The sequence below is a fragment of the Camelus bactrianus genome, chromosome 5, assembly GCF_048773025.1.
Source record: "Camelus bactrianus isolate YW-2024 breed Bactrian camel chromosome 5, ASM4877302v1, whole genome shotgun sequence".
Classification (NCBI taxonomy): domain Eukaryota; kingdom Metazoa; phylum Chordata; class Mammalia; order Artiodactyla; family Camelidae; genus Camelus; species Camelus bactrianus.
Window position 1 is genome coordinate 38,548,804 of NC_133543.1, and position 13,043 is coordinate 38,561,846.

Below are 13,043 nucleotides of genomic sequence, written 5' to 3' on the forward strand. Positions count from 1 at the left end.
AATTTGCCATACATGTGTGGGCCTATTTTTGTACTCTGTATTTTGCTCTCTTGATCTATATTTCTGTCCTTTTATCCCTACAACACTCTTTTGATTACTGTCTTGAAATCGAGTAGTGTGAATTCTCCAAATTTGTTCTTTTGTAAAATTATTTTGGCTATTTTAATTTTTTTGCAGTTTTATATAAATTTTAGAATCAGCTTGTCAGTTTCTAGGGAAAAGCCTAAAGGCTTTTGATGGAGGTTGCTTCGACTCTGTAGATCAATTTCAGGAGAACTGATACCTTAAGTCTTCTGATCTGTGAATGTGACATCTCTGTTTATTTAGGTCTTTAGTGTCTTGCAGGAATGTTTTGAAGTTTCTAGTGTACAGGTCTTGCAAATATTTTGTTAAATTTCTCCCTAAGTATTTCATGATTTTTAGTGTTACATGATAACATTTTAAAAATAAAAGTTTCTTATAGTTTTCAGAGAAATACTATCTTTGAACAGCCTCCCACCACTTCCTTGATCCCCTAGGATGGAGAAGGTGGTTTGTACTATCTATATGATGCATTTAATCAAAATCAAGGTCTACAGTTGAACAGTATCTTAATGGTTTCTGTATTGTAAACAACAGCAATGGAAAAATGTTGATGTTTAGAATTTTGAGGTTGGTGTTTATGTTTAAGTGTTTGCGTAAAGTAAACAAAAGGAAGTAGTAAGGGAATGATTAAGATCTGATAGCTTTTCACTTATTTCACTCCTTGTGTTATGTTCATAAGGATGCTTTTTTTTTAACATTTTTATTAAGTTATAGTCATTTTACAATGTTGTGTCAAATTCCAGTGTAGAGCACAATTTTTCAGTTATACATGAACATACATATATTCATTGTCACATTTTTTTCACTGTGAGCTACCACAAAACCTTGTATATATTTCCCTGCTATACAGTATAATCTTGTTTATCTATTCTACATATGCCTGTCAGTATCTACAAATTTATAAGGATGCTTTCTTTGCTGTGTCAGACACTTGTTGACTTTAGGCAGCTTCCTTCTCTCTTTTCATGCTTTCTGTTTTGAAGGTTCACTTACATAAACTATGCCCTTCATAAATACCACATTTCTTTAAGTTCAGGAAGCACCTATTGAAATTCTGTGAATTTTACCCATGTATTTGCCCTGTTTGAATTAGGGCAAATGAAGTCTCAGGGAATCCAGTTGATGTAACTGCAGTCAAGAAAGCAACCCTTAAAGTAAGAGCTTGCCATCCTTTCAAATTCTTGAGTGATTGAAAAATATTAGTGCTGTTATCTAAGTCTTGAAATATATAATTGCTTTTATGAAAAATCTAAGGCTTATTCTTTCTTCTTTTTTATCCTGCCCTGATCAAGCTCAGAACTGCTATTTCTTTTTTCCCTCTGTTTTATTTGTATGAGATCTTCAGTATGTTGTTCTTATTTGGAAGGCGTCATTAACAAGGGTTTTTTGAGATATGTGGTAATGGGGGAGAAAGGGTTTCATACTCCCATTTTTCAGATGAAGAAACAATGAGTCATTTTTATACTTCTTGCATTCTTATAGGAAGAGTACTCCCCAGGGATCTTGCAAAATTTTCATGAAAGCATAGACTGTAACTATAGTTTATAATGTAAGTCTGTGTCTTTAAACCTAATTAAAAATATTCCTAAGTCTTTGCTTACCAAGGATATGCATCTTCTCTTTGTGGATTGAATAAAGAGAGAGATCGAGGTATCCAAAGTAGGAAGTATAATCTAAAGCAATGATGAATAAGCTTTAGTGACTGAAGACCTACTTGGGGAATTTAAGAAAATGCAGATTCCTGAGTACTTGTGATTGGATCAGAGAATTTTTGCAATATAACAAACATCCTCAATCTCTTTAGATGCAGGTCTTAGGTAGTATGTATTTTAAGAAACGCCAGTTTAAGAGAAAGGAAAGCTATGGCTCTTGAAGGGACAGAGCAAAGGATTTAAAGATTATCTTAAAGGTTTTCCGGTATATATCTGACCTTCCATCACTCTGCCAGTTCTTACATCTTCAGTAACAATAACAATGACCTTAGTACTTACTGAATGTTGCTACGTGGCACGCAATGGCTGTGGTTCAGTCTTTGCTTAGGATAACGTCTAAGATAAACTTTATTAGTATGGCCTCCTTCCTTACAAACTCAACAGATTCAATTAAAATACTTTAAATTGGAGAAAATGATAAACTACTAGTAGGATTAAAGAAGCCCAATTAATATTACGTATGAGAGAATGAATTATAGGATGTTTTGATTAGGAAAGACCTGGTGAACTAGAAGAGGCTTTCACTAGTCTAAATAAAGGAAATCATTTGGAAAAGTCTCATCAAAAGTTATTTCCAGTCTGAGAGCTGTAATGGAACACTTGGAAAGTTGTCCTCTCCTCTCAGACTAGGAAAATGATTTCATATTCAGAGCTGAAGAATGCTTCACAGCTCTCCAAGAAACTGTGGCTGTGGAATGAATCTGACATGCAGATTTTTCGTCTGGTCTAGTGCAGAAATGGCCAACTTTTCAAGTTGGGAATGGAGAAAGGGGAGTTATATGATATTAACTGTATGTTCTACCTATTCAAAACTCCTTGTTGACTCCCTGTTGTCTGTTCTATACGCATTAGCCTATTATTTGACACCTGCCATTGTCCTTTCCAACTCACCGTTTAGATTCTTTGTGCCACTGCCTTTCATAAACTGTGTTCCTGGAACCCGGCTAAACCCCTTGAAGTTGCAAGCACATGTGCTTCTCTGCCTTTGTTCCCATGTTCCCCCATCTGGAGAACCCCTCTGTCTCCTGCCTCTCACACTGTCCCAGGATATCTATGTGCTGCCTGTCCTTCAAAAGGCAATTCAAAAGCCACTTTCTTCAAGGAAGTTCCTTTGATCGTCTCGGTTGGAAAGAGCCTTACCTTTCTTTGAACTTCCAGAGGATCACATATGGCTCTTATCATATTCTACTTTGTATTACAGAAATGTCTGTTGTAGCTCAGAGATGAGATTTAACGCTTTGGAACTGAATTTGTTTCGTTGTGTGCTTTTTTACACGCTGTGTTGCATAATGTGTTCTTGATGAATGAAAGGATGAAATGATCACCAAAAATAAAGTCTGCTTTTTTTCCCCACTTTGGTATTTTTCACGTTAGTGCCTGGAAACAGGAGAGCTAAATGTGATAGCAAAATTTAAGATGTTCAGAGGCAGGGACTTGTCTTGCAAAATGTTTTCATCCAATAATAACCACAGGGATCCTTCTAAATGGTGGCACAGCTGGCCTTAGCTGCCTCTGGTAGTTGTTAGACAAAATTGGAATCCCAAATTAGAATCCTGTCTGAATGCGATTTCTTGGCCATCTATTGTTGTAAGTAGGTAGAGTCTTAATTTTTTCCCCCTCATTTTCTCTCAGTGGTCCTCTTCTTTCATACACATAGTTTCTGTTGGTGGGATAGTTGTCTGGCAGCCTTTCTGAAGTTTCGGAATTGGTTTTTCTCTTTTTTGGGAAACATGAATTTGCATTCCCTCTGGGACTTTGGTACTCGCCATTCCTTAGGAAATCTATGTCTCTTTGTGTAAATTTTTTTCCTATTTGTATAAATTGTTACCCCTGGGAGGGCTGAAATGTTATAGCTTACCTCAGTCCCTCCTGCTTAGGAACCTGGATTCTGGTCTTGTGAGCCCCCTTTTCTCCAGCACTTGTGCTAGTTTTTGGTGTCTTATTCTGTGTAAATCATTTATGTCTATATGCAATATTAATGCAATCTCTTATTTTTGTCTTTTCCTCTCATCTACTCATGTCTGCATTACCTGTTTTAGAGGGTAAACCTTTGAAGGACATAGGTTATTTCTGTCAACGTAGCTCTGAAGAACATTTAGCACCAAGATAAGTCCTGCAAATTAGTACTCAGTGATGGCAATGATGCTAGTTGTAATTATAGCTCATTTAGAGACTACAGTTCGCTTACTCAGCCTTGGGACAGGAAGGCCAACTACTTTCAGCTTCTAGGAAGAAAAATCCTTCAAAGGTAGTGAGCTAATGCGCTTATGTGCACAAAAACAAAGCCCTTTGGATTTTCACTATCTGAATTTATTACAGGAACAGAATAATGAAACATTAGTAATGGCATAATGATGGCAATGTCTAATTCATCCCTAAGGGTGTTTAAGTAGTTTATATATCTCTGCTTAATCCACTGCTGAAATAGAACCAGTGATCTTGTGACTATCCCAAACAGGGAGAGAAACTCAACACTACATGTGTCCCCCTCCAGCCATTCATTTTCCAAAGACTCAATATAATTTCTCTCCTTAAACTTCAGAATATTAAGGTATAAGATAAACTTGAATGACATTCTTTTTGATTTTGGGGTTGCTTATCCAAATAGAATTTATGGAGTGGAAATGCGTATAACATTCTTGTTGTAAGTCCAGCCAATGCCAAATTAACCTCAATTAAGTCATTTCTTGTGTAATTATACACTTGGATAGAGAGGATGCAAAGGATCAGAAATGTTTTGCTAGATGAGTGGAATGTCCAATTCCAAACCTTTGTGCAGAAAGGCTTTCAGTCACAAACTTTATTAGATTTAGGTGGGGAAAGGGGGCATGGAGGGAGGCCCCAGAGAAATAGTTCAGCTGTTTCGGAAGAACCCAAGGCTGCCCGCCTGTGTCTAGTAGAGAAGGCCGTGTTGTAGCACAGCTGATTATGTTTTCTTCTCTGACTTACCCAAGGAACCTGGCGCATCTCTGTCACAGCCCCTCCATTTAGCTCCTTTGAGATTGGCCTGGTTTTCTAGTTTGGGTTGCAGTAGACTTGAATCTTGGTCATTGAGTGGAATCCAGTCAGTGCTTTGGTTTTTCCTTATCTGCAGGGCTGGCCTGTGTGTAGGCAGAGTAACACCTTCCTGGTGGCTGGTGGGGAGAGGGGAGGCTAATGTAAGCTTTAGTGGACTGAGTTAATGAGAAATGTATAATTGTGGAAGGCACTAGGCAGTTTCAGAGCCATGAGAGGATACAAGCTTATCAGCAGATGTCCTTTAGCTGTGATGTGAGTTTGGCTGAGATATCTAGCATGGAACCCACAGGGTGTCTGTCCTGTGCAGGGTGATTACAATCTCTTTGTGTACTTTTAAGCTTTAAACACTCACCTGTAATTTATAAAAGATGTGACTTTTGTATGACATTTAAGAGAAATTTAATTCTTTGAACATTATTAAGGACTGTGTGCCAAGTATTTTATATACTGGGACTCAAAGAAAAGTAGAATATGTTTCTTGTCTTTTAAAAACTTAAACTATCAAAAGCAAGATGAGCACACTTAGTACAGCGTAGTGAAAAGAACAAGTGTCAAAGAGTTTGCATCTTTGATTTGGTGTGTGTGATTAAGGCAAGTCCCTTCATCTCTGAGCCTCAGTTTCCTTATCTATAAAATGGATTGAATATCCTCTTGGCAGATAGGGAGGCTTGAGTAAGTTAAGAGGTCTAAAGAGTATGGTAAATTGTTAAGTGTTATGACGAGATAAGTTAATTATCTTTGAGAAACAAGAATTACAACCCCAGATGAAAGGGTAATTATGCTCCTGGGCTTGTATAAATGAAGTTACTTTTAGCAGTGAGAAGAAAATTTCTGGTTATTACCAGAAAATTGAATTTCTAACACTCTAATTTATTAAAGTAAAATATTTGCAAATGACATAGAAGCTTAATGAAGATTCTAAGGTTTATTTTCCCCTCTCTTTCCTCCCATAGTACTTTTTTTTTAAGCTTAAGTATTTTTTTTCTTCCTTCCTTCCTTCCTTTCTTCCTTTCTTTCTTCCTTCCTTTCTTTCTTTCTTTCCTTCTTTCATGAAGGTACTAGGGAATTGAACTCAAGGCCTTGTGTGTGCTAAGCATGCACTCTACCACTGAGCTATATCCACCTCCCAAACTTTTGATGCAGTTTGTTGGCATAGTGTCCTGGATGTTAAGAAATGGCTTTAGGCTCTGTTCTTTGAATATTTATGGAGAATAATTAACCGCCCCCAGACCCATTGTTACATATCAGTGATGTTGAACAAGCAGGTAACTAGTTACTGAAAATAGCTTGTAGGATGTGAAACAGTTCTGTTAGTGAGGATGATGGAAAACTGCCAGTCAAGGCAATTTTGGGTTTCAGTGCAAAATCTAAAATTCTAATACTTAGAAGAAAAAAATATTAATTTAATACATATGATGCCAATAATCCATCCAAAGTCCTTCAACATAAATGTGTTTTGACAAGGTGCTGAAATCTCCAGTGTATTCCTCCAAATGTTTCTACTGTCCACGTGGCCATGTTGAAGGCAGACAGACAGACAGAAAAGGCTCGTTGAGCCAGGTGCTGAATTTATAACTGAAACAGTAGCTCCTTTTGAGATTAGACAAACAACCTTCAGTTTTAGGAAAATAACTGGGGCTTTGTATTTTCCCTCCATTATAGTTTCACTTGAATTCCTGGAGGCAGGCTGAGTTCTTTGAGAAGTAGCTGTGATGTAGACCTATTGTGTTTTAAAGCATCAGTTTTCTTCATTTTCTGTTTCTTGGAAATTAGTTTAGTAAGTTTCTCAAACGAGTGGGAAAAAAAAGTGCCTAAAACATAAAAGCACATGCTAAGCACATTTGAAAAGTATGAGTTTATTAAATTTAGACCTTGTCCATGATTTCAAGCAACTAATTATGAGGATAGATGATCAAGTCAGCAGGACCAGCAAATGTGTCTATTTGAGAAAGTCCCACTGGGGACCACAATCTTAAGTAAGAAACAGAGAAAGCTACATTTATTGACTGTCAAAAATGAATTAACTGAGTAAATATCAGTATGTTATATGTGCTGCTGAGCCAGATTTTCTTACTTTAAAGGAATAAATATGGCTCTTATGGTATGAAGACATTCTCTAAAAGAATAAACAGTAGAAATCACTCGACAGCTGCCTACAGATTTCAAATTTCTCATCCTCAACCAAGTAATTCTACATTAGCCAGAGTTATAATTCATTGAATTTCATGTGCTAGAAACTTTATATTTAGAGGTAGGTAGTATTTGCTATAGTAGAATAGAGCAGTTTGAGTTATCACTGGTCATGGGACTTTTAAGAATTTGGGTGGTGGGTTTGTATTATTAAAAACCATTGATTTATTTATATCCTAATATATCTCTGGCATCAGCTGTTGCATACACAAGGTTAGAAGAAATAACTGGTTTCCAGATAGCTTATCAGTTCATTTTGGGGGAGCTTTTTGTGATTATTTTAGCCCTCAGCTGGGCTGTTGCTAAAACCCTGTGGCAGTTGTAGCCTATCTGATTCCTCAGTGAAGTGACAGTGTTAAAGGAAAAAAAAATGGAACCTGTTACATAGACATGGCACTAGAGATAATCATGACTATCTGAGATAGTCATGAATTGTTACTTAGAAATTGCTTGTGGGATAGAAAATTGGGGAGAATTACTGGGAATAATAAGCTGACTCTTTTTCAACAGCTTTGTTGAGAGTTTGTTTACTATGAAATTTACCATGATCGTTTTTAAATAAAAGGGAGATATTGTTAGGTGTCTCACTATAGGCCACTTTCCTCTATTTTAAAGTAGTATTAAACAGTAATAAGACATATATTTTCACCAATAAGATGATCTTTTTGATAATAGTAAGAGGATCTGTAACATTTCTAAATCTGTAAGCAAGCAAGGCTTGAAAGGACCAGGAAGAATGTTGTGGTTCCGTGTGTTGAAGAAGTACAAATTTATATGGGATAAACAAGTTGCTTAAACATGCCGGCCAGTTGTCAGGGTTGTGAAATACTAAAAAATTCTATTTTGGCGTAAGCAATGATTAGGTTAAAAAGAATTATTAGCAAAACATCTTTTGAGTTCTATGTAGAAAAGAACCTAATAAGAATTGTTTTGACTTCCTGATGCATCTTTTTTTTTTCCTTTTAGAGCTGATTTAGGTAAACCTTGTGTGTGAAATATAGCATATATACAGATAAGGTTGTGAAACTGAAGAAGAGCATAAGTAAGATAATGCCAGCAGCAGAGTAACTATCACTGGGATCAGGAAGTAGAACGTTGCCAGCCTCTCAGGATCAGTCTGTATTTTCTTCCCCCACCTTGGTCCTCAGACTATCATTTTTATGCAAATTCCTTACCTCTCCCCAACCTCGCGCGCGCGCGCGCGCGCGCGCGCGTGTGTGTGTGTGTGTGTGTGTGTGTGTGTGTGTGTGTGTCCGTGTGTGTGTCCCTAACCATTAATATTTAATTATGTCTGTTGTGTAAAAAGAATCATGCTTCTTTGTCTCAACATCAGGTTTATAAGATCCATCCATGTAGGACGATGCAGTACAGTTTGTTCTTTTTCTTCAGAATGTTGTATCTCATTATATGAACATAACACAGTACTTACCATTTTATAGTGTGGGCCTTTGGGTTTTACCCAACTTCCTACAGCGTATTCTACTATAGTCTCTAAAACCTGATACACGTGAGCATGAGTTTCTTAAAGTGTGGACCCTCCATCCACAGCATCAGCATGAAACTTGGTAGAAATGCAGACTCTCAGGGTCCCATCCCAGATCTACCTTTGGATATCACCTTGAGAAGTATATGTATTATATATATATAATATACTATGCTTATTTTGATATTTCAGTATATTTTTGTGTCTTCTGATTGGGGACCTGTCTTAGGAGCTCCTAATGGTCACACACGTGCACGTGCCCACACACAAATATACGCATGCTCACTGCAGTCTCTTAGCATTGGACCCATTACTCACTTTTGAAACAAGTTAGTTTTATCTAGTTTGAGTTGAATTTTGGTATTTTCAAAGATAAAATACTCAGAAGAAAAAGATTTACCAACGCTGAAGATTCTCAAAAGAATATGCATAGACTGAAGACCTGCTAGAAGAGGACCCTGAGTGCACGTTGGGCAGAACACTATTCCCAGAAAAATTGCTGCAGAGCCTTACAGAGAAAGCGAGTCAGACTCTAGAGTTAGGCAGACATGGGTTCAAATCCACCTGTACTACTGATCAGCTGTGTCATCTTAGGGAAGGGCTGAATTTCTCAGTTTCTTCTCCTGGGAAAGAGGGGATAAATAACACCTACTATAAAGATTGAAAACCAATGACTATTTGAAGGGCCGCAGTGTGGATACCATGGATGCGTTTTTGGCTTGGGATCAGCGGGATGAATCTGTTTGAATGTGGCTGACTGTCATGCCTTCATACTTCATTGCTTTCATGCTTTTTACTGTGCTTTTGTGCTTCCTGCAGGAACGATTCCAGGTGAAGAACCCTCCCCATACTTACATTCAAAAGCTCAAAGGCTATCTGGATCCAGCTGTAACCAGGAAGGTAAGATGTGTGTGTTTCCACATGGTGGTTTTGCTTCCTTATGAGAAGGCAGAGTAGGATCCTCCTGCACTGGAGGGAGACCTTCCTTCCTCTGCATTGTAGCCTCTGCCAGAGCCTCCAGGAAAACAACCTTTGGAGCCCGACAGCACGAGAAGGCAAAGAAAAAAGCCATCCTCGCTTGGGAGTGTGTTTAAAAGTACTTTCCTGAGATGGGAGTCATGTCCTTCTGATGGTTATTACACAAGGCAATAAGTTCTGTCCGGAGGTGTTCAGGCCCTGAGAAGAGCATGCCGAGTAAAGGGAATACTTGTCTTTCATGTCTTGGTGCATTTCCAGAGACCTTGAAAAACATCACTGGGGCTTTGTCATCCCAGCTGTGCACTCACATCCTGTGTTGATGCTTTTAGTGGCTTCCCTGGCCCCAGCCGTGCCCCTGGCCCCAAGGAGGTGAGGAGAGAAGAGCTGATTCCATTCTCAGTGGACTCTCTCCTTTTACAAACAAGCCTTGCTTTGTGCAGCCACACAATTGGTCTAAACTGATGCCTCGTGATAAAGCATGCAGCCTGGCACAGCCCTGCGGGCCTGGATCAGTCCTGGGCTGACTCAGGGCAGAGCTGCCCTTGCTCATGATGGGTAAAGGGCTCGGCACCAGACAGCACTTGTTTTTCAGTTGACCTTCCACAGCTCCTGCTTTCAAGGCTGCAGAGAAAATATCTGGAGCTGAATTCTCTCTGTTGTTTGAGTGTGTGACTCATGAGAGCAGAAAGGCACACTTTTCCTAGTTAGCCACTGTTTCCAGGGCTTTTGGCTCTTATATATTTTTGTTAACCTTTTCTTGTTGTTGTTGTTAATCTTTTATTTTTTTCATCTTCTGCTTCCATTGTAAACTCCACCCTCCCCTCTGCCAAAAGAAATCAAGGGAAGGAGAACAGCTATTATTTCCTTTTGGACGGCTCCTGGCCCAGTGTCCTATGGATACTATGCAGACAAGTGGAAATAAAATCTAGGAGTGATGATGTGAATGGGCTGTGGACCTTTGCTGTCACACAGATGCCATGTGTGACTTGAATATGACATAGCCTCCTCTTCTAAGCATGTGCCTGTCAAGGGATCCTCGTATGTCCCCTCCTCACCAATATATCACACACGTGTCTCTCTCTCTCTCTCTTTTTTTAAAGAGCTGCTGTCAGGCCCCCTCCTGAGACAGCTGCTTAATTCTTAGTTCCTTTCTGCTCCCCTTCCCCAAGGATATAGCAACCTTCCATTCCATCAGATTGGAGAGAGTTAAAGGAAGGTGCACCCGTATACACAAAATACAAGCCCCTAGAAAAACCCAGGTGGTTTTCTGGGCTGTTCCTTCGCACAGGGCAGCAAGATTCTATTTGAGAAATATTTTCAGAAATCCCCCAACTTGGAAACCTTCTGGCTGGCTGGCTCCGACCCCAGCCATAGGCACACTCACCCCAAGCTGAGTGGGCAGAAAAGCCGGTGTTTGTGTACAAGACTGAGAGCTTCCCTCACACAGAGTATGGCCTGTCTCCCAACAGTTACCTCAACATTTGTCAGATTCTTTAAAAAGAAAACTAAAAATGGAAACTTCTCTCAAGTGCTTTGTAGACTGCAGCTCCAAAGCCCCTGAGGAGGAAGATGGTTGGAGGGAAGCAGTGGGTTCTTCCTGGCCCGGTCCCAGCCCTCCTTTGGAACAGTTATGCCTGGGTTAAGGCAAAGAATGTAAAATGAAAAAACAGCAGCAAATCAGCTGCTCCCTCTGTTTTACTTCCTTGCAAATAACTTTATGAAGAGGCCCAAGACAAAGGATGTCTGTCTGGGCTGCCTTCATTCCTGAAATCTCTGCCCTTACCGTGTATATTCACCTGAATGGCCTTGTTTGGCTTGTGCCTCATCTTTTAAGATCTGTCATTCAGCTCAGAAAAAAATAAACTGGATGTCAGATCAATCGTCCCCTGTTTTAGTAAGAGTTCTGTTGGCAGCTGGCGGTAGGAAGTGATCGGTTCCACTCGGTGTAATTGTCGTGTTTAAAGCCTGGAAAAAAAGGAGATTTTGCTTGGAATAAGACATGGCTAGCAGTTAAAATGAATTTACTACGAGTCTCAGCTATATGATGGTGGGGGAAAAAGAGATTTCAAATCAAGCTTTCAATATTAGCCAGGTAGTCTAGGCTGAGCAGTCTTCCCTTAATGTTATCTGGAGTCTTCAGGCACTTCATTCATTAATCTTTTGTTCACCTTGAATAGAAGATACTTAATTTGCTGTCTTCTTTAAAAAAAAAAAATCCTTAAGCATATTCTGTTTAGATTTTCTTCCAAGTAGTTTTAAATGAAACCCTGTAGGGCAGGGAAGGAAGAGCCTAAATTAGATATCTCTGTGACCAGAACTCTCCAAATCAGCCTCCTTGTTTAATACCAGGCAGTTCTCAGTCTGTCCTGGGGTGGGGAAGTGCTCATGACTGACCTGGAGAAAGGCTACAGGCCATGAAGGAAGGAGTCTGGTCCCCTTTGAGCTCTGCAGTCATAAAATTAAACCTATTAGACAGGTCTCCAGGGCTCAGCTGTCTCCATGGGCTCCTCCCTGGGCCGGCCTTTTGCAGAAAGGACCAGGGAAAAGGTGGATGCTCCTAATCAGTGGTGCCCAGCTCTTTTTTGCTGGTTCCCACAGGCATGTGATTTCCCTTTGAAGTGTTTCAGAGCATGCTGGTTCCATTGTAGAAGTTGGGGTGGGGGTGAGGGGAGGGTGTAGTAGCTCAGTGCACGAGGTCCTGGGTTCAATCCCCAGTACTCCATTAAATAAACAAATAAATAAACTTAATTACTTCCCTTTGCCAAAAAAAAAAAATGTGCAGAGTGTCGCCACTCACTGTTTATGTTTGAGGGAAGTGGATGCCAAGGCTTCTGTGTGGTTCAGAGTCCAGCTGAAAGTTGAACAGTCCCCAAGAGAATAGAATGCAGGGCAAAGTCAGTTTAGTTCTACCTCAATTATCCTGCAGTTTCCAAAGTGTAGTGCCTCCCACAGTAAATGCCTAATAAATGTTACCTGCTATTGTTGTCATCCCTGTTACCTCAGCGTTTTGATTAAATTGTTTTGTTTTGATATATCTCTTAGTCCTTCAGCCGATCCTCTTTTTTTTGTTTTGTTTTTTCCTAAGCTTTTTTAATTTTTATTTTTTTAAAGTAGGTACTAGGGACTGAACCCAGGACCTCGTGCATGCTAAGCATGCACTCTACCACTACTGAGCTGTACCCTCCACCCAATTAGATGCTCTTTTGTACTCTGTTAGGTCCTCAGTGCTATGCTGGGTACCATGTGGTTCACGATGTAGGTGAGGGAGGACCTTGCCTTAAGGAAGCATAAGGCAGAATTAAGGGACCAGCACAAGCTCCAGGGAATGAGTCAGGACTCTGCATAATGCATGGCTAGGAATGCCGAGTCATCTTCTAAAGGCCGCATGTGCAGACAGCCCAAGACTTGTGACTCTGATGTGGCCCTTTTGGAGCAGCCAGCATACCTGGAAATGGTTTCCTCAACTGTGTGGCCAAAGACCCACCTCATCAGTGGTCTTCATTGCTGGAAAGCTCTTCAGGAAGCCCTGGGCTTGGAAGTCCCTCCAAACTACAGATGACTCTGCTGTTTCTTAAGCT

At 39.8% G+C, this 13,043-nt stretch overlaps 1 protein-coding gene across 4 annotated transcripts in view; it reads left to right on the plus strand.

The window, feature by feature from the left end:
* FMNL2 (formin like 2) overlaps positions 1-13,043 on the plus strand; it is a 367,782-nt gene that overhangs the window by 262,846 nt on the left and 91,893 nt on the right. For all 4 annotated transcript variants that reach the window (XM_074363666.1, XM_045504947.2, XM_010967870.3 and 1 more), the window contains one exon: positions 9,307-9,387. In XM_074363666.1, the coding sequence (XP_074219767.1) occupies positions 9,307-9,387 (81 nt within the window). The remainder of the gene's footprint in view (positions 1-9,306; positions 9,388-13,043) is intronic.